Source organism: Plectropomus leopardus, chromosome 10 (assembly GCF_026936395.1).
Source record: "Plectropomus leopardus strain MGB_pleo_1.0 chromosome 10, ASM2693639v1, whole genome shotgun sequence".
NCBI classification, from domain to species: Eukaryota; Metazoa; Chordata; class Actinopteri; order Perciformes; family Serranidae; genus Plectropomus; species Plectropomus leopardus.
In genome coordinates, this window is record NC_142185.1 from 28,610,582 (window position 1) to 28,636,565 (window position 25,984).

A 25,984-nucleotide genomic window follows, 5' to 3' on the forward strand; every position below is an offset into this window, starting at 1 on the left:
CAAATACTGGTGAAATAAACACAGAGTATAGACAGAAGAATGTCCACGTCTTATAGTAAGCATAAATGAGCCATTTTTCTGCACTAATTATGTGAAAATAAATGTAATGTACTTTTCTATGTGAAATTTACAGCCTTGCAGATTTTAAAAAATAATTGAAGATAATGGAACTCTGATAACTCAAAGAACCTGTGTTAGGCTTCATACCTCCTTTATGCTCTTCCATCAGCATCTGCCATTTCACTTTGCAGAACATTTTGTATGAATTGTGTGTGGTATTAAATGAGGGATGTGTTTTCTTGCAGGACTGGATGTGAAGTGTGAGGCATGTCAGAGGTTTTTCCGAGATGGTCTGACCATCTCCTTCACAAAGATCCTGACAGACGAGGCAGTCAGTGGCTGGAAGTTTGAGATTCATGTGAGTTGAGATAATTAACTCAAAATACATATAATGAAATGAACTCTTCAGTTTTTATAAAAGGTAATAAGGTTGGCATTTGTAACTCATATAAAAGCTTGATTGTAGAGGTAAAGGAAACCGTCTTTGGAATCTGACCTCCTTTTTTACTCCCACATAACACGACAGCGACTCTGTACTGGTATAGATTTGAGGGATCAAAGGTGTTAAGAAAGGGTGACAGAAATCTATATTATTATCAGTTGGTTTGACTCAGCATAGTCACCTTAGCTTTATTTATTCTTTGACATCTTCACCCTTATCTCATTGGATGTGTGCATTGTTCAGACCTTGGTGTTGCCTGTAAATTGAGTTTTCTGTTTGGTGTTCTCTGAGCTGAGGGAAAGAGGCAACGCCAGCAGTGATCAATGATCTTTTTGTTAGAAGTAGCTGAGGCTGGCTGTTGTGTTGTGTTAAAGAGATTGATCTCTGGAACCTTTTCATGATAAACCAGTGAGACGGACAAGGGTGTGAGGAGGCAAAAACGTATTTGTGTCTCCTGTCACCCCTAAATAATGTTAACAGCATTTTTATTTAAATCTATAACGACATTTTAGTGAAAAACCAGCATCAATAAAGTAGGACTATGCACCGAGATATGATGAAATATGTCGTCTTCAGATAAAAAACCATTAATTGTCTCATATTAGGCTGTATCATTTATTTAGTTAAAGCCATTTTGTGTTCAGACTACAAATGACACAGCAACAGGCTAAAATGTCATTTTGAGAGGAAGCTGCTGACAGCTAAAAACCCAAGCCCGACAATTGACGCTGCAGATGGGCTTGACTGGCAAAAAATTAAAGTTGAGCTGGCCTTAACTGGCTGTGCTCCATTTCAGTCCGCTGGTGCACCGCTCAACATGATACGGTGAGGGTAGGAGCTGTTTAAATGGAGTGTAATCTGTCAGACAGTAGCAGCAACCAAATAATTGTCAGCTGACAAAACAAACAACAGTGTCAGTCTACAGGACAAAAGCCATGATAGCTTTCCTTGTTGACAAATAATTGCATACATGGACAGTAATGTTCAAAATATGATTTTATTGAAGCCTTTCTGTTTTATAAAGTTCCCTTTATTTGTATGTGTTTATATTTGACGTGTGGTCATGGTAACGTATGCGCAGCACTTGCAGCTCAAATTTAGCAGTAGATCCAACATATTTGCCACCTAACATACCCGTCAAATGGTGTGCAGACTGTTTGTTTGGTGCACTGCAAGCGCACGCCAGTATAGAAATGGTGCGGACCCACTTTTGCAGTGCATCAACGGCACAGTGAAGCATCAAACAATTGTGTGTTTTTGTTTCAACCTGTGGCACTGCTTTCAGCTAAGTTACCTGATGCCATTCTAGCTTTCTGTGTATTACAGTACACACCAAGATGCAATATCTCAGCAAAGTATGATGTTAAGATAGGGCTCAGAAATGATCAGAAACATAGATATTTGTTGGATCAGCTACAAAATTGAGATGATGTTCTTTTAAGGTGTTTTATTGCAAGTGGCAGATACTCACAAGCCAAGAACGACATATCTACTACAACAAGCGCTTGAGCAACAAGACTCAGCAGTAATGTAGCTGGTCACGCTGTTGCTTTGTCACTCAGCGTGAACACAGCATAACAGCCACTCCTTATCTGAAATGGTTTTTCATTGTTGGAAAGTATTTGCCTGATGAAGGTCTGGCACTGAAACCTTGCAAATAAATATTTTTTTTGCAAGCACATTACACTTGAAACACTTTATTTTTATGATCCACAGTTGCTCTGAATATTCTCAGGGAATTTGATGAGTCAGTCCCATATTGATTGCTGATATCTTGCTCCTCTAGATCTGTGAAGTAGTCGGTAGCCATGCAGAAGGAGCATAAGTTTGTAACTTTATAAATCATAAGAATAACAGGCACACTTTTTGTTTGTTTATGTGGAATACTGAAGTTTTCACATCAAATGTGTAGATGACGTGAAATGCTAGTAATTGCACCAAAATGTGAGTAAAACCTTTGACTTGAAGGGTGATATATTTTAGGAGTTAAGACTGTGGCAGCTGCTCTATCAAAGTCTGTTTGACCACAGGGTAACTGGGCAGAAGCCATGAATAATATAGTATTTCTCATATTTCCAGGTACAGTGTATTAATGTACAGGTGTCAGTTACAACGTTCGGTTTTAAAAACAAAATAAAAGAAACTGTTAGCACTGAATAATTTGAAATGTTCACCCACACGGCTGAATTAGATTCATCTCGTTACTTTAAGCCATGTCATATGACTGATGTCTTTATTTTTATCTGTGCAAAGAAACATTCAGTATAAATGACAAACATCTGTGTTGCATTATAAGAAAAGTTTTAGCGCAGTAACATATTTTCAGCATTGCTTCCATCCTTTCCTAACCTGTTTTCAACATACTAGGCCTCTGAGATCAACTTTATGAGCTGCAGAGGAGTAATTCAAGAAGATGGAAGGATTCAATAAGAGAGAGGATTCAAACATTAGATGAATTAAAGGCCAGTGTGTTAACCATATCTTGCAAAGTCGTATTTTTCACACAGTGCAAACATTTGGTGTTATTGCAGTCAGCTGTTGAGGTTCGAAAACACTAAATGTAGTTTTAAAAAATTGAGTCCTATCAAGATGAGCGATATGTACACTGTTAAATGGTTCTGGGGATTCAGTGCAAATTAAATGATATCAAACCGCATGTATAAACTTTACTGTTGTAATGAGTCAGGATATGCTTCCACCCAAGCATGGTCTACGTGTGAAGAAAACACAGGATTTTCAGGTGAAAATATAAGGTTATTGAGGGACTTAAAATGCTCTTACTCACTCTCCTTTATCTGTCCCTCATAGTCAAATTGGTAATATGTCACTGTTTTCTTCCTCCCATCAAATCTTGTCTCACAGAGGTGTATCATCAATAACACACACCGGTTGGTGGAGCTGTGTGTGGCCAAGCTCTCTCAGGACTGGTTCCCACTACTGGAGCTGCTGGCGATGGCCACCAACCCCCACTGCAAGTTCCACATCTACAATGGCACACGGCCCTCTGAGACTGTCCCCGCTGGAGCACAGCTGGCCGACGATGAGCTCTTCGCCCGACCACCAGACCCACGCTCTCCTAAGGTGAATCACCACTGCAACATTTGACCTGACATAAAATTGTCTTTTGAACATAATAATCACAAAGTTTTGTGAAGGTCACAATGAAATGATGGAGGCAACATGCTGCCCCAGTGTGAGATTTTAAATGGTATGCTGGCATCGTGGAATCAAGAGGCGTGACAGGCGTGACAGTGTCGGCCTGTAGTGTGACATATAACATACGCATCGGCCGCACTTTCTAAAAAATAACAATACCATTAACATGGAAATAACAATCATTCACCTTCTCTGGTATATGGCTGCTGATCTTGTTCTTTGCTTGGAAGGGAAGGAACCCCCAAATCTCATTGTGTTTCCAATTTGCAGATTTTTTTTTTAAAGATTTTTTTGGGGGCTTTTTGCTTGTATTATGATAGAAAAGTGAAAGTTTCAAAGGGGGAAAGAGAGGGGAAGACATGCAGCAAAGGGCCACTAGTTTGAGTTGAACCTGCAGAGCTGTGGTGAGGACACAGCCTCAGTGCACAGGGCTCTCACTCTACAAGGTGAGCTAATGGGCACCCAAGTTTTTGGATATTCATGGGTGCTGTTCTTGATCTTTTAATTAGCCGGTAACTGCTATTGGCTCTGCTATTAAATTTCTGCAGTGGATCGCACACATAACACAACTTCAAAATGTTGCACCCATCCTGCCCATGGTCCCATCCTGCCTGCTGTTCTGTTTATACAGACACCATTTTAGCACTGTAACTTCCTCATGTGCCGACGTAAATGCGAGACAACTCTGTCCCACTATTTCATGAAATGTACATACAGGGCAGCAAGGCAGCATAACGCTGTGATATTTCTGCGTTGAACAGGCAGTGTAAAACAGGCTATAGACTTTCATTTTCATTCTTTACTGGACCAATATTTACTTTTCCTTTAACAGTTAACATTATGCATGATATTACCTAACAAATGTATTTCTAATATAAGATAAATGTTAAGGCATGTATAAAACAGAAAATCACTGTGAGGATGTGTTGTGCAGGAAACAGGCAGTTTTCTCCAACCAGAATACAGTCAGTCTGTCTCTTCTCCTCCTAGACAAAATCCATAGGGTGGCATTTTAGTCTTACCCTAAGGGCCCTTATGAAACAAAGAGAATCCCTCTCTGGAGTAGCCTGATAATGAAAAATATGGAACTCGCAGTCTATAACACACTTAATGCCTCTGTTAAACAGCAAATTGTATAAAAGAGAAGGTGGATACAACAGAGAATAGGAAATTTACAGTGAAATGTGATGAATACAGCGTGGGCACAAGGTCAGTATGAACAGTACTGCAGTACTGCTGTCTGTCTGCCTCTGTTGGCAGGGGGCCCAGGATTACTTAGGGTTCCACTGTGCAACAATTTAGCCAGAATTTCGCTTAAGTTATTTATTGACTGGGAAGCAGTAGTTAATTTTCTCATCAGGTATAGCTGTTTGAAATCTCTCCCAGTTGCCCTTAAATGCTGTGTTCACACTACTAGTGAGAAGGCAACAGTGTGGCCACCTACATCATTGCCGAGTCACTGTTGAAGGGTTGCACACGTTGAAAAAATTGTTTCGTCCTGGGCTTGTGTGCAACAAAAGAACTCGTTTGAACATTATCTTAGTTTGTATTTGTTTGCTGCCCTCATACATCCCCTAGTGTACTGCTGAAAGGTAGCCAAACTTCAGCTAACTCAGCTAAATAACACAGTACCTCAGCTGCAAACAGAACATGGTATTGGTTGACGCTTGCACACTGCATAATTGGAACGCTGAAAGAGTAAAGGCCAGCTCACCTTTGATTTGTAGTGTGTCATGACGGTTCTGGAGTAAGTTTGTAGCTTCATCACAGGGTTTGATTTAAAATGACTTCTAGCCTGTTGCTGTGTCAGTTGTGTGAACACAGCATACAATTGTGCGTCTTTCTCAATGCTTGATCACTTTTTATCATGTGTCTTACCCCAATTTTTTTTTTGGATCTTATCCTCTCTATCTATCTGTCTTATCTTATCCTATCTTATCTTATCTTATCTTATCCTATCTATCTGCCTGTCTGATGTTTGTTAACCAATTAGTCAGTCTATCTATCTAAACATGAAACATTGTTACGATGATCACAAGCAGACAACTGTCACACATTATGAATAAGCAAGCAAAAAAATCCAGTCAAAATGAAATGCATAAAACTTGTTGAATACAGAGACATGTACAATTGTCTAAAATGATTTCAGTGATTATCTGAATAGCAATCACATTGACCAAGAGTGCTATTTTCTCGATCCTTTAAAATGAACTTAAATTCCCTGATAGCAATCCGCTCAGACAATTTCTGTTCCTTCTGTAAATTATTCCAAGAATAAGTGGCAGCTTTTTTTGCCAAGCTCGGATCAACATTTGTAGAATATTGTGAGAGTGCTCAGTGCTTTTGATCTCTCTCTTTGTGTCTCTTTCTCAAAGCTTTGGATCTCTGTCTCAAATCAAACTTGAGGAGAAAATAATGAATGCCAATATTGTTTTTCAAGCTCGTAATTGTGAACTTGGTCGTCGAAAAAAATCAGTAGTTTTCTTTTTGTTGAGGAAATCAATGTCAGTTATACTCCTAACAGGAAATCTCTTTTAGGGAATTTGAGTACAATTTGGGAAACCTTATCTCAGTCAACAGATTAAAGGCAACATCTTCGATGTGTTTTTCTCTCATGTTTTTTTTAATTCACAAGTCTGTTTGTTGGACTTAAGGCAACTTCTGTAACGTGTTTTCTCTTGTGCTTTTTTTTTAATTCACAGGGCTGGTTGGTGGACTTAATAAACAAATTTGGCACGTTAAACGGGTTTCAAATGTTGCACGATCGCTTCATGAGCGGCCAAGCACTGAACGTCCAGATCATCGCTGCACTTATCAAGTACGGCTGTGGTTTATGAAAACAATATTCTATAACTTGTCAAAGGGCTTTCTTTTACATTTTATGTGCTTTAAGTGTTCTTAGAGGTTACGATGACCCTGATTTTCTGTTCTTTGTGTTACAGGCCTTTTGGCCAGTGTTACGAGTTCCTCACATTGCACACGGTAAAGAAGTACTTCCTTCCAGTCATTGAGATGGTTCCCCAGTTTCTAGAGAATCTCACAGATGAGGAGCTGAAGAAAGAGGCCAAGAATGAAGCCAAAAACGACGCACTGTCCATGATAATCAAGTCTCTGAAGAATCTGGCTTCTCGTGTACCTGGGCAGGAGGAAACCGTGAAGAACTTAGAGATTTTTAGATTAAAAATGATTCTTAGGTAAGTAAAAAAGATCACGCCAGTTGTTATTATTAAACGAAGGGCTTACGTTGAATTATGACTGCATTTAATTTGATGTTAACTAAATAAACTCTCAATTTTCATTGCCAGGTTATTGCAAATTTCTTCTTTTAACGGCAAAATGAATGCACTAAATGAAGTTAACAAGGTGATCTCCAGTGTGTCCTACTACACCCATCGGCATAACCCTGAGGAGGAGGAGTGGCTGACTGCAGAGCGCATGGCGGTAAGCTCAGCTCCTAACATTTATACTGTGCGCCAAATATTTCTTTGTATCTAAAATCCTCTCTGTGCCTCCTTGTCCTACATTAGGAGTGGATCCAACAGAACCACATCCTGTCCATCGTGCTGAGGGACAGTTTGCACCAGCCGCAGTATGTAGAGAAACTGGAGAAGATCCTTCGCTTCGTTATCAAAGAAAAAGCGCTTACAATGCAGGATCTGGACAACATCTGGGCGGCTCAGGTACACTAACAATATTCTTAATATTATTCTAATTAACTGTTAAGTCTGAGTGACAAAAGCCCATTACAAGTTAAGGAAACCCAAAGATTCATGTGTGCCAGCAAATAGCTCCTGATATGCTGATATTGAATATTGAGTGTTGGTGTGTTGGTTTAAAACAGGAGAGTCTTAAACAGATGCCCTCTTCTTCAGAAAACAACAATACAGCACTGCTGCTTGAGTAATGCTGCGTTCAGATGGAATCAAGGAGATGGTAGACAGCAAAGTGGATATCATTTTGGCGAATGAGAGCAGAACAGTAAAATTATCTGAGGCCAGCAGAGAAAATCAGCAATAGTAACAGTAGACAGCATTAATATATAAAAAATATTTAAACTTTTTGCTCCATGAGGGAATTTACAATCAAATGTTCGCTTCTTCACACCAGCAGAAAACACAGGCGATCTGGACATTACTAGAGAAATTACGCAAAGTAATGAACATAAAATAATTGAATTCCAATTTTTTCCCCTTTTTTGTGAACAGCACCACAGCATTGTTGCAACACATTGTCATGCATGTTTCGTTTTACCGTTCTGCCATTCTGTCAGACTGTTTGTTTTTCTTGTGCCATCCAGAAGGTGTTTTCCGTCTGCCGTCTGCTTGATTCCATGTGAACGCAGCATAATTGGGATATGACCAAACAGAACATGACATGAGTGTGTGGCTCTGTCGTTTTGTGCAGACAAACTTTATGTAGTTTTTTTTTTAGCATGTTGAAAGAAATTAGCTGAAAGTTACTAGTTAATAGTTCTTGTATGTTTTGGACTGGCAGCACCTGTCCAATCATCATCACATTTTGTTTTCAGTAGTGGCAAGCACCAGCCTTCCCACCAGTCATGCTTTCTTGCCCACTTATGTTTTTAGACTAGAAATGATCTGCTCTACCAGTCACTGGACTGACATCAATAATGTTTGTGCTACTGACTATACCAATATCAGTTGAGCCTGCATGGTGTGATCAGGACACACTTAGCTGTATATCTGGCTCTGATCGCGCCTGAAGTAGAAACAGAGGAAGGATTTCTGGTTCAACTTCACCTATTTTTTTTTTTTTAATTCATTCATTCATTTTCATTTATTGTCCGTAACTGCTTGTCAGTAGATTATGAGTGTGAATGGTTGTCTGTCTATATGTGTCAATAGTCTGGCGATCTGTCCAGGGTGTACCCCGCCTCTCGCCCAATGACAGCTGTCAGCTATTTTTATTTATTTTTCAAATGTATTTTTATTTTTGTAATTCTCTTTTTATTGGTTCACAGAGACAAAATGAACATACATAAACAACGGCTACAACCACATTAACATGAAGACCTTTAGAGCGTGAAAATAAATAAATAAAAATAAAATGAGGATAAAAATTAAGATAGATAAGTACACAAACAGATATGTTCCATAAACAAAGATATTAGATCAAAACATACACTTCATCAGGGTCACCAAAGCCTCCAGTAATAAAGCTGTTTTGGAGTTTAAACCTCTTAAAACCTAGAGTAAGAAGGAAATATTACAGTTCAAGTTTAAATGCGAAACTGTTACATTTGTTTTCGAAAGAAAACTCAATCAAAGTATATGGTACAAATCATGGCTGATTTTCTTGTAACTGAAACACAACTGCAAATCATCCTAAACAAAAAGTTGCCTGTCTGGCACAACCTGGTGTCTGGCTTTTAATTGCCCTTTGTCAGCATTTCAACTGCAGCATATCCCTGACGCTGCTGAGATGTTCAATGGTGGATGTTGGAAGTATTTTGTTAACCCACCAGTCGGGTTGTTGTATATCTGCAGGCTGGTAAGCATGAGGCCATTGTGAAGAACGTCCATGACCTCCTGGCCAAGCTGGCATGGGACTTCTCGCCTGAGCAGCTTGATCACCTTTTTGACTGTTTCAAGGTGAGTGAAAGTTGTTTAAGTCGCTCAATCACAGATTATAAAGGTGTTCTGCACTGTAATGCAAATGCAATGCAATGCACTGTATCTTTTCTTTCTGTTGGTGTAATTGGTACATCACAACAACATACTGCAACATCCATTTTCTTAACCTCTGGACTCTGTTGCTCCTCTTGTGCAGGCAAGCTGGACCAACGCCAGCAAGAAGCAGCGTGAAAAACTGCTGGAGCTTATCCGGCGCTTGGCTGAGGATGATAAGGATGGGGTGATGGCCCACAAGGTCCTAAACCTGCTGTGGAACCTGGCACACAGCGATGATGTGCCTGTAGACATCATGGACCAGGCTCTTAGTGCTCACATCAAAATATTAGATTACAGCTGCTCACAGGTATGTGTTGGTGGATATGTTGAAGTTGAACGCCGTGCAAAGTAACAGATGGAGGGCATATTTAGCTTGAAATACTGAGGATTTTTAATTTTCACTCACAGGACAGAGACACGCAGAAGATTCAGTGGATAGATCGCTTCATAGAGGAGCTACGAACCAATGACAAATGGGTGATCCCGGCCCTGAAGCAAATCAGAGAAATCTGTAGCCTCTTTGGAGAAGCTCCTCAAAACCTTAGGTAAGGTCATAGTAAAAATAATTTTGATACCACAGGAACATGTACAGGACGATTCTTATGTTGGCATGTTTGAAGTGTTTATTATAGTCTTTTAAGTATTTTATTCAGAATTATTAAGATGTATTTTGCATGTAATGCATGGACACCTGTGAAAAAAGCAACAAGACTTCTTAGTTTTCACATTCACTTAAATTCAACTCGCTGACACTCCTGGCATTTCTATCACATTATGCACAAGAGGTGAGGCATGTCAACTCTTCTGCTTAAGAGCATAAAAGGGCCTGCAGTTAATGGTCATATCACTGCAAGATAATATCTAAATTATCCTCTGCTGCCCCAGTTTTAAATATTAAATACTTCTCACTAAACCAAATTTTGATCCCAACTTACTGATTTTGATTGTCAATATGTTCTTAAAACATCCCACTGTGTGTGGCCCCTAATAAAGCACTACAGGTGTTTTCTACTACTTCTTTTTAGTTAGGATGCTTTGGGACAAAGGATTCTCACTTTTCTTATGTAGCACTCTAAAAGGTACACAGACTACGTTTGCTTTGTTATGCTGTAATACGGCTTAAAATACTATATGCAAAAGCATGGTAGAGCGCATAAAATATGAGCTGTGCGCCTAATTCTCAGCTCTACATGCATCTGTGCACATAACTTGGTACAAAGAATGTGTACCAACTCTCATGCATTGACCTTGAGACTCACACATCTACAACAAAGAGCCAAACCTGGTCAAGATAGCCGCTGCTTTGATTCTGAAGCGTGTCTTGTCCTCCTGTTGCATACTGGCAGCCTGTTTCGAGCAGCCAAAAAGGATTTGCTCCAAAGACTTCAGTCAGTCATAATATGTTAGCAAACTTTTTACATATTTGCTGAAGCACAGTGGATTTCTGCTTTAAATGTTCCTAAGACCACATAACATTTGAAGAAGTTTTACTGCACATTACTGTACAGTGAAATGTAGCTCAAATGTTACTGTAACTCACTAAAAATTTCTTAATTTTTAAATGCAAAGTCAGCTCAAATTACATGATAAGATATTGACAATTCCTTTATATTTGAACTGAAAAGAAAATGTTGCAACGTTGATGTTGGTTGTCAATTCTGGCTGCGGTTGTTGAAGTGCTGAAAGAAGACAATACATCAAGTGCAATTATGTATAGGTAAACAAAAAAATGGTGCTTTTGATTTTAAAAATTACATGAAATCGCGCATAGATACAAAAGGAGCCCATTGTAACAAAGTTGACAGTGCAACTGCACTAAAACAGCGCTAGAAAATGTTGATACTTCAACTTCTAACTCCAACTCTGAGCCAATTCAGTCACATCCAACCAGTAAAAACGCCCATTTCTGTCTATAGCTGAATAGGTAGCTGTTGTCTATTTTGGTAGCTAGTTTGTCACGTGAATGTTCTTTAAATATTAAAAGTTAGTTTGTGTTCACATTAATAATTTTTTAGTCACAGGCCTTTTACTCAGCTGATGTTTTGACATGTTACAGTAGGAAAACCAGAGTTTTTACTAATAACATCAACAATGTTATTGGTACAATTTCAGGACCTTGAAACATATACATTTGCCATTTTTGAAAGTAGCCAGTTAGTTATACAATTCAAAACTCTGCCAGTTAATCATGTTATGAGGACTTAAAATAGTTATGGAATTTTAGTAGTTTAAAGAGATTTTTACAAACATTAATTTGACATTCCCATATTTACATTTGTGAAATAATTGCAAGGTTGATATGAAGTCATATTGTTTCAGCATTAATCATAAATTATTTTTGATTTGAGGTAGTGCACTTTTCTAGTCTTATAGAAAACATGTAGCATACATGCCTGTTGTTTTTCAGAAAGAAAATGCCAATTAACATACAAACGCACTTAGTGGGGTAAGTTGAGTGCCAATTCCAGGGTTCTACCTATTCCTGTTTCACGTCAAGTCTAACTTTCTCTTTGACATTTTTATGATATATATACTATATCAAATGTAAATCTCTGTCATGAATCCGCTTAAGCAATTCTTTCTTGGGTTTCATCTCAAATGACTGATTCCTTGAACAATCTCTTGTTTTAAGTCCTGCACATTTGTAGTTCAAGGTACGTGTATTCTGACTAATGCCTAAGCAATAAGCTCTAGCTCTTGCTGTTAAAAACTAGGCAAACCAGATGCTCATCTGTCACGAGCTGAATCGCTTGACTTTAGGTTTAAGAACTTGAAAATGAGGTCAAAAGAGAAACGCAAATCATAGATATTTAAACTGAAAACTGTGGTCACAATCATATACTGTAAAATATATATGATATATTAAAGCTAACGTAATATCTGTTTTTCACTCCATGATTATTGTGGCCAAAATAATTCACAATAATGATATTGTTGTGATATATTTAGAAAATTTTAATATTATAATGCTGAAGTCAAATTCATCTTTAACTTTATTGTTGTGGGTTTTTTTTTTCTTTGTCTTATTTGGGTAAATTAATTGTACTCAAAATATGAGTGTAGGGAGGTCAAAGTGACGATGGAAAAAAACAAATGATTTAAGAGACACCAGATTATTTACATATTAACATGATATGAGTATTTCATTTTATAAATATCACAGTTACTGTCAGTATATCATGACACCACTACAGTATACATAATACTGTATTATCGTATTATATAAAAAATATGATAATTAGTTGAATGTGAATTGTCACATTACTTTTATGTCTTTTGTTTTTCATTATTAAGCAATATAATAAAAACATTTTATTTGAATGAAATTCAATTTCATCTGGCTTAAATCAGAGTGTTGTGACTAAATGCAAGTCAAAGCGTCCAGAAAATGTTATGCGTCATGTAATGTAATTCATGGTTATCATAATTTCTAAAAGGCAGATGTGTTTGGGTAAATTCTGTCTGATGTGTGTTTCTGTCTCATTAGATTTTCTGTGCAGTTTCTCAGCTCTGTACATTAGCTGTAGTGCACACACACAATCTAGACAGTTACACAACTAAATGAAAGGTCCTTTGAGATGGAGCCCCATTCTTCCTGATGCCAGCTCCTTTCAGCACAAATCACTCAATGCAAAATATCAGGGGTATTTCATGCCTTGAACCCACTCAGATCTTATGCTAATGTTGTTTTCCTGCATTTGATTTTCAGAAAGTCATTTTACTTGAGATATGTAGCAACACTAGAATGTGTTTTAGATAGCCTTTTCGCAATTTAGCGTAATCTAGCCACTGCTAATAAGTGAGCTGGAGTCAAAATGTCACTGCAGAATTTAAACAAATCTGAGCCAACTCTTTGGTAATTTGGCATTGGTGATTTGAAAAGATTTTAATGTGTTGCAGATTCCCAAGTGGCTCTTTTTAAACTGGGCGCCTATCAAAACTGAAAAATACATTTCAGGCTCATTTGGTTTGCGAGTTTATTTTTCAAGCCAAAAAAATTATTTTAAGTGGAAAGCAAGGCAGGAAATGGCCTTTATTGATATGACTTCTTCTGCTGGTTATTCTACAACACACATAAACACACACATTTACGCCAAAAGCTGCTTTCTGTATGACCCTGATAGAAACAAATGAGAAATCAGTCATGCTATATTTTTCTTAATCAGAAATCATGTTACTTAAAAGTACATTATGTCAGCTTTATTCTCACTCTGTTTTATTGTCGCCTTTGCTTTCTCATTGAATTTCTGTTTTTGTCCTCCTTACAACCTCCTCCTATTCTCTCTTTAGTCAAACCCAGAGGAGTCCTCATGTGTTTTACCGCCATGACCTGATCAACCAGCTGCAGCATAACCACGCTCTGGTTACCCTGGTGGCTGAGAACCTCTCGGCCTACATGGAGACCATGAGGCAGTTCTCCAAAGGTACGCTGTCTGGGCCAGAAATAGCTCACCATGTTTGTCAGGACATTTCATTTTCATAGGTACAGCAGTTGGCTCAGGGATGTGCACTGTCTGTAGTCTGACTGGTCGTATGTGTCCTTTTATAGAAGAACAAGCTGAGTTTGACCCACAGACGGTCAGGCCAGGAAGCCGCTACAGCCATGTACAGGAAGTACAGGAACGGCTCAACTTCCTGAGGTACTACATCACATCTTACATTCAGATTATGGTTGGAAATTGTAAATAATTTCCTTAAAGATTGCAGTTTGAATGGGTTTCAGTGGTGCTTTTTTTGCACTTAACAGTATGAATGTAACAATTTTGCTTACACAGTGTATGTTAGTCTTATTGTAGGAGCTGACCTGGGAATTCCAAGATTAAACAAAAATACACAATCTTGCCAAAATGTATGCCATTGTAATGGGATGTAATGAAGAAGGAAAAGTGTGTTAAATGCCCCAAACAATTGCTAAAGGGTTAATATGTCACACAAACTGTGGGAGCTAAACAGTACGTCCACGGTCGTGTCTTCTAGCTACTAGACCACTCAGTTGAAGTGTCTTGTTCAAGGACAACAGTGAGTAATTAGCGAGGAGCAAGTGGTAGCCAGTGACTTCACCCCCACCAGCAGTTATGATGCAAGTCTGGGACGGACTACGTGACCTTCACAAACACCTTTTTCAAGCCTTCAGTGTCCACTATTGATTTTCTTGTGTTTTTTTTTTTTCGCCAGGTTCCTGCTAAAAGATGGCCAGCTGTGGCTGTGTGCCCCTCAGGCCAAGCAGATCTGGAAGTGTCTGGCTGAGAATGCAGTGTTTCTCTGTGACCGTGAGGCCTGCTTTAAATGGTACATTTTTATTTTATCTTTTCTTGCCTCCGGCGTGAATGATTTCCCTTCAGTTTGTCAATCAGCAAATGTCTGTTCTAAATGCTGTTAATTTCCTTCCACCCAATAGGTACTCTAAGCTGATGGGTGATGAGCCAGACCTGGACCCAGACATCAATAAGGACTTCTTTGAGAACAACGTCCTGCAGTTGGACCCATCTCTGCTGACGGAGAACGGCATGAAATGCTTTGAGAGGTTCTTCAAGGCTGTCAACTGCAGGGAGGGCAAGCTGGTGGCGAAGCGTAGGGCCTACATGATGGATGACCTGGAACTAATAGGCTTGGACTACCTCTGGAGGGTGAGGAGATTTGTTGCATCAGGCACACATAAAGAGGTCTTTTTCTTTATTGGGGAGGGAGGCCGTTAGGTGAAAGTGCCTTTATTTAGTATTTTGACTGATTTTTTAAAAACTTTTTATGCTTTACTCAAGGCTCGACACTATCAGTTTTTTATCACTGAAACTGAAAATATAGTTGCCACTTTTATTCACTCTATATTTTGAGTAATTAAGATACTAATTATTTAAAAAAAAAACAAAACACAATTGCAGTAAGCTAACAAAAGTCTTTCTTTAATATGATACTTAGCAGAATTTGAATTTTAAGAGCAACTTAATTGGCTTTTCTGTTGTCTCCAAAACAGATGCTTTTGTGCATGTGAGCAAGATAAGATCTTTGTCATTGTTTAAAAAACAATGAAGGTCAGTAGAGAAAAGTAGTTTCAGTTTTGACTGTTTCGGCCATATTTAAATTTCACTAATGCAAAAAATATTAACAATTAATTTATTTTAGGATTCATGTTTTGTTGTTTGTTGTTTGCTGTCCATGTTTTTTTTTCTGTGTTAAAATGTGGTTGTGACTGATGGCAACTAAAAGCAAAAGAATTGATCGCCGCTTTCTCAAAATGGTGCCAGTGGCACTTGGGAAACTGAGTGTTGAGGCATTTGTTCTCAAAGGTTCCTCCTTGATCTATTATGGCTTGGATTTTACCTCATTTGTGCGTTGCTTTTGACAAAGGCGTCTGCCAAATGGATAATTTTAATTGTGATTGGCTAGGCTCTAATTACACTCTGCTCTGAGATAACTAAAGATTTAATATAATGGCTTTTACTTTGTGCACGAGTGAGCAAAAGATGCTCTGCAGTTTGTCACTACTGTGTGCTTTTGTTGTAGCCTTGAGCTAGGAATTGCATCAACAAAAGAGGAGCTGACACTTGACAGATGTGCTCCTCTCTTCCCCCAGAGCCAGTTCTGCTAGGTTTTGTCTGGTTGCCACCATATTGCCAGAGAAAAAAAAGCAGTCATGTAGTGCACTGCCTGTTGCCCCCTTTTTTTGTTATGAGTGGTCAATAATAAGGCTCCTCTTCACTTTATTGCTTTGGTCCTCCACAGACATGTTCGCATAAAAGTCAGACTCTCAGCCCTGAGTATGACATTTTCCGTATTCTCCTCTCTCCCAGGTGGTAATTCAAGGAAGCGATGACATTGCCAGCCGAGCCATAGACCTCCTGAAGGAGATTTACACCAACCTCGGACCAAAACTACAAGTCAACCAGGTACGTTTACCGTTCTGCTTCAGTTAGATCAAAAGTTTAGTTTTTGTTTGTAATGACAAGTGACCTGTCTGCATCGTTTTACCTGTTTTTTCCTCCTTTCAGGTTGAAATTCATGAAGATTTCATCCAGTCATGTTTTGACCGTCTGAAGGCTTCTTACGACACCCTGTGTGTGTTAGACGGAGACAAAGACAGCATAAACTGCGCCCGTCAGGAGGCTATTCGCATGGTGCGAGTTCTCACTGTGCTCAAGGAGTACATCAACGAGTGTGACAGTGACTACCATGAAGAGAGGACTATACTGCCAATGTCAAGGTACAGTCACAGTAACACTGTGCTTCATTTATTATAAATACATATTACGGTGCATTGACTGGTCAAGGCTTTGACATTAAAATGAGTCATTAAATATACTGTGAATTTCAATGTGATAAACTGACAAAAGTATTTAACAATGTAGTCAACCTGGACACTGCAGCAGCCTTTATTGCAAATCACACCATAGAAATAGAATTAACACAAAAGGACACTGATGTGTTTGCCATGTTCATCTACAGTGTATTGTGCTTCAACAAGCATGCTAAAACAGGGAAATAACAGTTACTGTAATAATTTAAAACCAATCAAAGTGTCCTACTCCTCTTTTTAGACAAAAGTTTATACGAAAATTAGCCACTAATGGTACACATTGAAATAGTTGCTGTTCTGATCATACTGCAAAGTTGATTTGATTGAGAATGTCTGTTCTAGTCTCATTCTCTTCTGTGGACCATATGTCTAAATTTATGAACATTACTTTCCTCAAAACATTTTCCCTTGTAAGTTAGTATGCTCCAGAACATTACAAGAGTAAAAGTATATATTTACGTTTATTGCCGTGTTTCTCACAGTGAGATCAGCAAAGGTAGTATGTCTTGACTGTTTCACTTAAACCTCTTTCTTCTGCTTTCTCTTGTAGAGCCTTTCGTGGGAAGCATATCACGTTGATCGTCCGTTTCCCCAACCAGGGGCGTCAGGTGGATGACTTGGACATCTGGTCACACACCAATGACACAATCGGCTCGGTGCGGCGTGGCATCCTAAACAGGATCAAAGCTAATGCTGCACACACCAAGATTGAGCTCTTCATTGGTGGAGAGGTTGTTGATCCAGCTGATGACAGGAAGCTGATTGGACAGCTTAATTTGAAGGACAAAACGGTGAGAATGCGGACTGGTGTCATCCTTTTGCTTCAGATAAATGGAACATAACGGTTGGTTTTAAGCATTAACTTGATATAATTTTTCTTTGTAGCTGATCACGGCCAAACTGACCCAGGTGAGTGCCAATATGCCTTCAAGCCCAGACAGCTCGTCTGACTCATCCACTGGCTCTCCTGGTAACCACGGCAACCACTACAGCGATGGGCCCAACCCTGAGGTGGAAAGCTGTCTTCCTGGCGTGGTGAGTTTACAGCACAGATGCTTTATTATCTGTTTCAACTGAGCTGATTTCCGTGTTGCTTTTAAATACTTTGCCACAACAAGAAGGGATAAATTATGTTTTAATTCATCATTAATTGCAGATGTGTGACAGATGTTGTATATTAGAATGTGATTTTTACTTGACTCCAAACCACAAAGGAAAACTAAGAATCTGGAGCTATCCATTCCCAGTAACCTCTAAGGATGCAAGCAATAATGAGCAGTATTTATTATTTTGTATCCATGTTTTCAGTCTGTTAGGTAGCCTTATATACGTCACAATCACAACATGAAAATGTCACTCACCCACAAGTTGACCACAGTGCGTTATGTTCTAACCACTGAATCGAAGATGCAGTGGCATGATATTGAATGTCGATCAGTATGTGAACTCTCTCCTACTTTCTATTTTGCAGATTATGTCGCTGCATCTGCGCTACATCTCCTTCCTGTGGCAGGTGGCTGACCTGGGCTGCAACCTCAACATGCCGCTGCTCAGAGACGGAGCCCGAGTTCTCATGAAACTCATGCCCCCAGGTATACATGCAACTGTGCTTAATATTATCCAGCCAATATATTTTATGAAAACATACACAAACACTCACAGTAAATGTAAACTCAAATGTTTGTGTTGTTTCTGTGTCCTTTAGATAACACTACCGTGGAGAATCTGCGAGCGGTGTGTCTGGACCACGCCAAGCTCGGTGAGAACAGCCTGAGTCCCTCACTGGACTCGCGCTTCTTCGGGCCATCACCTTCACAAGTGCTCTACCTCATTGAGGTGGGTCTCAGTGTGCTTTTGTCACAAGTTTTTTTGCATTCTCAGCTTGACTCACCTGTGATGTAGTGATGTGCGACTATATATTGTCCCCAGAAATAACTTTGATAAATGGTAAACATAATAATGCAAGTACACAATGAACTTTTAATTCTTAAAGAGTATTAAGACAGTGGACTTTGAATATTTAAAAATGTAACTTACTTTTTCAGGGCGCCCACTAGCTTCCCTGGTAGGGTGGGCGCCCAATGTACAAAGGCTATGTTCATGCTGCAGCGGCCGTGTATTTGACTTTGTCCTCGGACCTTTGCTGCATGTCATCCGCTCTCTCTCTCTCTCTCCCCCTTCACGCTATAGCTGCCCTGTCTAATAAAAGCTAAAAAATCACATAAAATAATCTTAAAAAATAGATATAACACATTCTTGAGGAAGTAACACAAGAAAGTATGAATTAAATGAAAGTACCTCCATAGGAGTAGCCCAGAATTAGTCAGTTTGAGACTTAATACAAAATTAAGTGATGCCTGTTGCGACCAGGGTTTGAAATTAATTTCTTTGTCCACCTGCCACTATGGCGGGTGGATTCCAAAATTTACAAGCCGCTCGATAGATTATCCTTGTTTTTTTAGCAGCTAAGGAAGGCAAATCTAGCAGCCACTTGCATATTTTACCTGCAGTCAGGCTGGTGGCTAGTGCTAATTTCCATCCCTGGTTGCAACTAGTAAACAAAGCTCCAGGAACACAGCAGTTACCTCCATAACCTGGCCAGTGTGCTGCAGTGGACTCTGGGGATACACGGCCAGGGAGCCTGGCAGTTTGCTTGTGGACTTGCAGAGATAAAATTGTTGGAAGTGTAAAACTACAAATGACGGGCGTTTTGGCTCGTTGCCATGGGTAAGCAAGCTAACGACTATTGGAACCGATCTCTTTGACTCCAGAAGTGCAGCTGTAGGCTACCAGTTAGCTTTGCTGTGTCAACATTGAAGTGTTTTATTTTTCTTGGATGCAAGAAGGCAGGGGTTGAGAAAATAAAGGAAGCATGGCTGTACCTAATCCTCATGTTGGTTGGGAAAACTCTGCTGTCTGTTCTGGCATCATGTTGGCTAAAAAGTTGGAGACATTCTTATGTAAACACAGTGGGCATTATAGAGTTTCGCAAAATGATTGAGGTCATGTCCCTATATTGTATGATAAGTCAATAGCACAGTTATTCTGACGGGCCTTGATTGGTGTGGGGGCAGCAGTGCAGCAACTCCATTAGTATTCACAACAAAGTGTAAACATGTGGCATTAAATTAAAATGTCTTAAATCAGTCTTTCAAAACCCTTTAAAATGTTAAGACGTTGAAATACTGTTTTTTTTCCTGAGGTTGTATTGTAAAATCTGAAAATGAATTATCACTTTTTTTTTTTTTTAGTAATTCATTATATATTTTTTCAATATATAAAGTTTACCATATTCCTCTCGCATTAATGTCACCCAAAAAGTCATGTTTTAAGTTACAATAAATGTTAGGGCATTGTTCCTAACTCTAAATTATTTTATATTTCTCTTCAATATTGGTTATTGTAAAATTGGTCTAAGATTTTAGTCCAAGTGGCATTAAAAAAAAGTCTTAAATGACAACATGCCTTAAGCTAGGAACGCTGATAGAACATATTGACATTTTGAGTTCCTGCTTTGACTCAGAAGAGATGCCAAGATAGCCCTCTAAACCTGTTGTGTGGGACTGGCCAATAGTTTCTCTTTCTTGTTTGTTGATCTATAAGAAGGTTTCCATCTCTTATGCCCATGTTCCAGGTTGTTTATGCTTTGCTGATGCCAGCCAGTGCCACTCTGGGCGAGGATGCCAGCGACTTCCAGTACAACTTCTTGAAGAGTGGTGGTCTGCCCCTGGTGTTGAGCATGCTCACCAGGAACAACTTCCTCCCATCGGCTGACATGGAGACACGTCGTGGGGCTTACCTCAATGCGCTGAAGATCGCCAAGCTCCTCCTTACTGCCGTAGGATTTGGGCATGTGAAGGCTGTGGCTGAGGCCTGCCAGCCCAACGCTGAGGGAAATATTCCTGTCTCACCGGTTAGGCAACACACACAATTCACACAGAGACTTAACCGTATGACAGGTTCCTCAACAGTTGACTCCCATGTCTGACATATTTTCATCCTTCTCCACTCCCCCATCACCTGCCCTGCATTGTCTGCAGATTAACCAGGCCACTCATGACCAGGCCCTGGTCCTCCAGAGTGCCCTGCAAAACATCCCTAACCCCGCCTCAGAATGCATGCTGCGCAATGTAGCCATCCGCCTGGCCCAACAGATCTCTGATGAGGTAACAGAAAATGTAAGAAAACGGATCGAGGTTTGTAAGTTTAGAATACAGGGCACTAGTAGTGTTAATTAGTTTTTATTAGAGGTTTAATGTCTAGATGAATAGAAGAAAAGCTTTTTTTTGGGATGTTGCTGTCCATAATAATGTCTTTTATGGGACTACTTTTTTCACCAGAATTTCTTCCAGGCATCGAAGTACATCCCTGACATCTGTGTGATCCGGGCGGTACAGAAAATAGTGTGGGCATCAGGCTGTGGTACAGTGCAGCTCGTCTTCAGTTCAAATGAAGAAATCAGCAAGATATATGAGAAGGTAAGTTAATGTTTTAATGTTTTACCTTCGTTAATGGCATGTTTGCTTAATTTTTCAGATTTATTTGATGAGTTGGAGGGTGGGAGTGGGCTCTTATGTCCTAGGAGGTTTTAAATAACCTTTTGGTGTGTTTCCTGTTTGCTCCGTTCTGTGGCCTGCGTTTTGAAATGGACGCTGTAACCTCATTTGATTGCAATTAAAATCTACTTACGGGTACAAATAAAGTAACCTGAACCTGAACCTTCAAATGTTGCTCTTTGTTAGGATATTTTAATTTGAATCATGAACGGTGTCGCATACTTTCAGGTTCAGACGCGGTTGCAGATGATTTATAAACACATTTACAAAACAGATGTTTGTTTAACAAGAATTAAAAGCATACAAGCATGTCACAATTATATCATATTGCATTGACATATATCTATAGGATCTTTGATTATCTGTCCCCCAAAAAGATTGCCTTTAATGTTTTGTGAGGTGACCGCATATGCTGGTCTGGTCTGTTAGCATGAGCAGCGAGTTGCCGGCAGGAACGTCTAATGAGCAAATAAAACTGTCCTATCTGAAAATGCCTGGGAGGTGTGTGTCTAATAATATATGACTATGTCATGACATGGGCTAACCCATTTTAAAATACTTAAAGTCATGGAAATGGGGTAAAATATTAGGGAAGATTTCTGGAAACGTTTTGAAAATTCATGGGTAAAAACGTTTTATTTTACCATGTAGAGTTGACTGTGGAAAGAGAACCTTATTTTAAAGTCCAATTTTGAAGCAAAGTTTTGCTAATCAGCAGGAATGTAGCACAACATGAAAGTGAAAGCAGTGCTCTGTGTATTTAAATGAATAAATCATGATAAAGAATCATTATCTCAAAATTGATCAAAATAATCGTGATTATCATTTAAGCCATACTCGTGCAGCCCTGAAAACATAGAATCGTACAAGTGCGAGTTGAAATACGAGTTGTGCAGCACAGACATCCATAATGAAATAGTCTGTGCTGCACATGCCTCCATTAAAGATGCAGACTGTTACAGAGCTGGAAAGGCAGGAGGGTGAAAGCTCAGTCTGCAAAGGTACTCAGCTTTGAGCAAGGTATAACCTAGAGACAAAGGCCTCTTGATGGTCTTAGCATGGTCTTAGCTGATTAGCTTTTTTTTTTTTAAAAAAAGCACAACGCAACATGCATTTTTGCGTAATATCTGTCATTGTTCGCTTCTCTTGTTAGACCAACGCAGCGAAGGAGCCAGATGGGGAAGATGAGCAGGTGTGTTGCGAGGCCCTGGAGGTGATGACACTGTGTTTTGCCCTCATGCCCACGGCTCTGGACACGCTCAGTAAGGAGAAGGCCTGGCAGACCTTCATCATAGACTTGCTGCTACACTGCCACAGCAAGTAAGTACACCAGGATGCATTCCAACAATTTGCTGAAGCATAAATTTACAGACTTAAATAGCGAAGATGTCTTCATCACTTCCAGCCTTTTATTCTTCTGACAGGATATCGCAGCAGTGATGTTGTAATTTGTTTTAAACAGATCTGTGCGTCAAATGGCCCAGGAACAGTTCTTCCTGATGGCAACTAGGTGCTGTATGGGCCATCGACCCCTCCTCTTTTTTATCACCCTCCTCTTCACCGTGTTGGGGGTGAGTGGCTTTATGTCTAGTGTTTATTTTATGCTTTAATGCATTTCCAGACATTTTAGAAGTTGATTGGTTTCTAATTTACAATTGTCTGTGTGCAGAGTACAGCCAAGGAGCGAGCCAAACATGCTGGAGACTACTTCACTTTGCTCAGACATCTTCTGAACTATGCCTATAACAGCAACATCAACCTGCCAAACGCTGAGGTGCTGCTCAACAATGAGATCGACTGGCTGAAACGGATAAGGGTAAAAATGGCCTCTTAATCATATGTTTCATGATTAGCCAGTTACCGTTTCTTTAAAAGCCAGTATGTGGTGTGCTCTATCGAAATCAGTCAAATGACGCAGTGGCTCATTTCGAGATAAATGTAGATTAATGTCACCATTTCTTTTTTTTTTTATCATTATTTTTAATAATTATTTTGAAATTTTTAAAATACTGATATCATCTGAAAGCTTAGAATGTCCTTTGTCAAAATGTTTTTTAGTGTTATGTGACTTAAACTGATGAGCAAGCTACATCTGAGGTTTTAATGATGAGGCAGAGTTGATGGTATACAATATTTTTCTTTTACTAGGATGAGGTAAAGAGGACAGGGGAGACGGGTGTGGAGGAAACCATCCTGGAGGGCCACCTTGGAGTTACCAAAGAGCTTCTAGCCTTCCAGACACCAGAGAAGAAGTATTACATCGGCTGCGAGAAAGGAGGAGCAAACCTCATAAAGGTGAATTAAACAGACCACTCCTGAATCGGTCGATATAAGTGCTTTTTTTTGTTTCTCATTTCATCACTAAGAGATTATTTGTCCCTCTCTTCTCAATTAGGAGCTGATCGATGACTTCATCTTCCCAGCGTCTAACGTGTACCTGCAGTACATGAAGAGCGGGGAGTTCCCCACAGAGCAGGCCATCCCAGTGTGCAGCACCCCTGCCTCCATCAATGCCGGCTTCGAGCTCCTGGTAGCACTGGCTGTCGGATGTGTTCGCAACCTCAAGCAAATAGTCGACACCCTGACCGACATGTACTATTTAGGTAGGTAAATGCCAGTGTGATGATTTCTGTTGATGATTTGTAAATGATATCATGCATGAGGGTGTTGTTCCTTTTTTTTCCCCTTCCAGGTTGTGAGACACTGACAGAGTGGGAGTACTTGCCTCCGGTGGGGCCGCGGCCCAACAAAGGCTTTGTGGGTTTGAAGAACGCCGGGGCCACCTGTTATATGAACTCTGTCATTCAGCAGCTGTACATGATCCCTCCAATTCGCAACGGCATCCTGGCCATTGAGGGCACAGGCACCGATGTGGATGATGACATGTCCGGGGATGAGAAGCAGGAGAATGAGGTACAGTGGGAACTTCTGCTGCGTTAAAGCTCCTGTGTGGAGATGTTCGTTTACAATTCGGATCATCATTTGGCCATTTGATTCAATACTATCATGGTGCTAGGGTTCCAATTTGATATGTATTGTATTGTATAATAATAATAATAATAATAAATTACAGGTATTGTAATTTAATAATACAATTTACTGTGATTCCTATGTAATTTTTGTTTATTTATGTAGACAACGGGGCAAAAGCTCTGAAGGCCTAGTTTACAGTTAAGGCTATAGCAGCTCAAATTTAGGCGTTGCAAACTGCAGTGCGAAGGCTCACAGCGTGCTGTCGCTGTCTGTTTTGTTGCTTTGGCTTTGTTTTTCTCTGAAGGGATTTCATGTTATGTTAAGCTAAGATTGCCACAATAAAAAAGCAACTTCTTTCCCCCTCAGCATTTGAATGACATCAATACACTTTTAAAAATCTATTAAAGATTTGTAAAAACGAAAATCATGATATGTAAGTAAACTTTTTGTTCCTTCCCCACCCCAGTTGTCAGTAATTTTTCCTCTGCATGTTTTCACAGAGCAACGTGGATCCTCGTGATGAGGTGTTTAGCTACCACCATCAGTTTGATGATAAACCCTCCAGTAAGTCAGAGGACAGGAAAGAGTACAACATCGGGGTACTACGTCACCTACAGGTCATCTTTGGTCACCTGGCTGCCTCCAGACTGCAGTACTATGTCCCCAGGGGATTCTGGAAACAGTTCAGGTATTTTGAAGACTCAAACCGTTTTTTGTTTTTTTTTTGCCTATTAAACAGTTGCTGATGTCTAATGGTCTTTTCTCTGTTCCACCCTTTCCTAGATTATGGGGTGAGCCCGTGAACTTGCGGGAGCAGCACGATGCTTTGGAGTTTTTCAACTCTTTGGTGGACAGTCTGGATGAAGCTCTGAAAGCCCTCGGACACCCTGCCATGCTGAGCAAGGTGCTGGGAGGGTCCTTCGCTGACCAGAAGATCTGTCAGGGATGCCCCCACCGGTGAGTCCAGTCTTTTTTCCCTGTGCTTAGAAAATAGTTTCAGAAATACTGCCTGGGTTCTTGTTACTTAGTTATGTTTTGTGTTGCCAGGTATGAGTGTGAGGAGTCGTTTACAACACTCAATGTGGACATCAGAAACCACCAGAACCTGTTGGACTCAATGGAGCAGTATGTTAAAGGAGATCTGCTTGAGGGAGCCAATGCCTACCACTGTGAGAAGTGTAACAAGAAGGTGAGAATAGAGCACCCATCTGGTCACCAGCCAGTGTTATAATGTGATACTCATAAAGTGCTGTGAAAGAATACAGGAGGTTTTTCAGTGGAAATAGACTTTAACTTTTCATTCTGAAGTAAATGTTTATTACTCAGAATCTTATCACTTGAATCAGGTGTTGCTGTTCAATTTGAATATTTGACAATGCCTCCATTTTTCTCCACATAGAGGTTGAGTGGGGTTTGGCGGGACGTTCAGGGTGACACCGACATTCATGTGATGTATAATAAACAAGCCAAGTTAGCTGACAAAGCTAATTTGGGCTAACTTCACAAACAACAGATTGGAAATGTGCAGAAACATTTTTTATGCTGATGTTAGGTATAAAACAAAAGCCAAAGACCTTATTGTTTTAAGTACCTGTTAGCTGTAAATTCACCACTTGTAAGCACATAGAGTTGTCCCACCATCCACCATTTCTGCCACTGGGGATAGTAACTGCAGAGTAGCTGTGGAAAACGAAATGAAGTGTGTCCTGCTATGTTGAGAGTTTCTGGGCATTAAATGAAAATGGAAAGCGATCTTTGCGATGAGTTTGCAATAGTGGCGGCAACAATAAAACTTTGAAATGCTAGTGGAGGGAAA

At 39.7% G+C, this 25,984-nt stretch overlaps 1 protein-coding gene across 9 annotated transcripts in view; it reads left to right on the forward strand.

Moving 5' to 3' along the window:
- Window positions 1–25,984, forward strand: part of usp9 (ubiquitin specific peptidase 9) — a 54,508-nt gene that overhangs the window by 12,707 nt on the left and 15,817 nt on the right. For 3 of the 9 annotated variants that reach the window (XM_042494969.2, XM_042494972.2, XM_088083504.1), the window contains exons 5-36: window positions 306–418; window positions 3,365–3,583; window positions 6,361–6,476; window positions 6,601–6,852; window positions 6,964–7,099; window positions 7,186–7,338; window positions 9,166–9,270; window positions 9,449–9,655; window positions 9,757–9,893; window positions 11,756–11,794; window positions 13,639–13,772; window positions 13,898–13,988; window positions 14,524–14,637; window positions 14,747–14,975; window positions 16,137–16,232; window positions 16,335–16,546; window positions 17,190–17,430; window positions 17,525–17,674; window positions 18,111–18,231; window positions 18,345–18,475; window positions 20,274–20,552; window positions 20,680–20,817; window positions 20,980–21,117; window positions 22,349–22,515; window positions 22,658–22,766; window positions 22,865–23,011; window positions 23,344–23,490; window positions 23,591–23,798; window positions 23,888–24,108; window positions 24,669–24,856; window positions 24,952–25,125; window positions 25,216–25,357. In XM_042494969.2, coding sequence (XP_042350903.2) covers window positions 306–418; window positions 3,365–3,583; window positions 6,361–6,476; window positions 6,601–6,852; window positions 6,964–7,099; window positions 7,186–7,338; window positions 9,166–9,270; window positions 9,449–9,655; window positions 9,757–9,893; window positions 11,756–11,794; window positions 13,639–13,772; window positions 13,898–13,988; window positions 14,524–14,637; window positions 14,747–14,975; window positions 16,137–16,232; window positions 16,335–16,546; window positions 17,190–17,430; window positions 17,525–17,674; window positions 18,111–18,231; window positions 18,345–18,475; window positions 20,274–20,552; window positions 20,680–20,817; window positions 20,980–21,117; window positions 22,349–22,515; window positions 22,658–22,766; window positions 22,865–23,011; window positions 23,344–23,490; window positions 23,591–23,798; window positions 23,888–24,108; window positions 24,669–24,856; window positions 24,952–25,125; window positions 25,216–25,357 — 5,054 coding nt within the window. The remainder of the gene's footprint in view (window positions 1–305; window positions 419–3,364; window positions 3,584–6,360; window positions 6,477–6,600; window positions 6,853–6,963; window positions 7,100–7,185; window positions 7,339–9,165; window positions 9,271–9,448; window positions 9,656–9,756; window positions 9,894–11,755; window positions 11,795–13,638; window positions 13,773–13,897; window positions 13,989–14,523; window positions 14,638–14,746; window positions 14,976–16,136; window positions 16,233–16,334; window positions 16,547–17,189; window positions 17,431–17,524; window positions 17,675–18,110; window positions 18,232–18,344; window positions 18,476–20,273; window positions 20,553–20,679; window positions 20,818–20,979; window positions 21,118–22,348; window positions 22,516–22,657; window positions 22,767–22,864; window positions 23,012–23,343; window positions 23,491–23,590; window positions 23,799–23,887; window positions 24,109–24,668; window positions 24,857–24,951; window positions 25,126–25,215; window positions 25,358–25,984) is intronic. The other 6 variants (XM_088083506.1, XM_088083507.1, XM_042494971.2 and 3 more) reach the window with 5 other exon arrangements.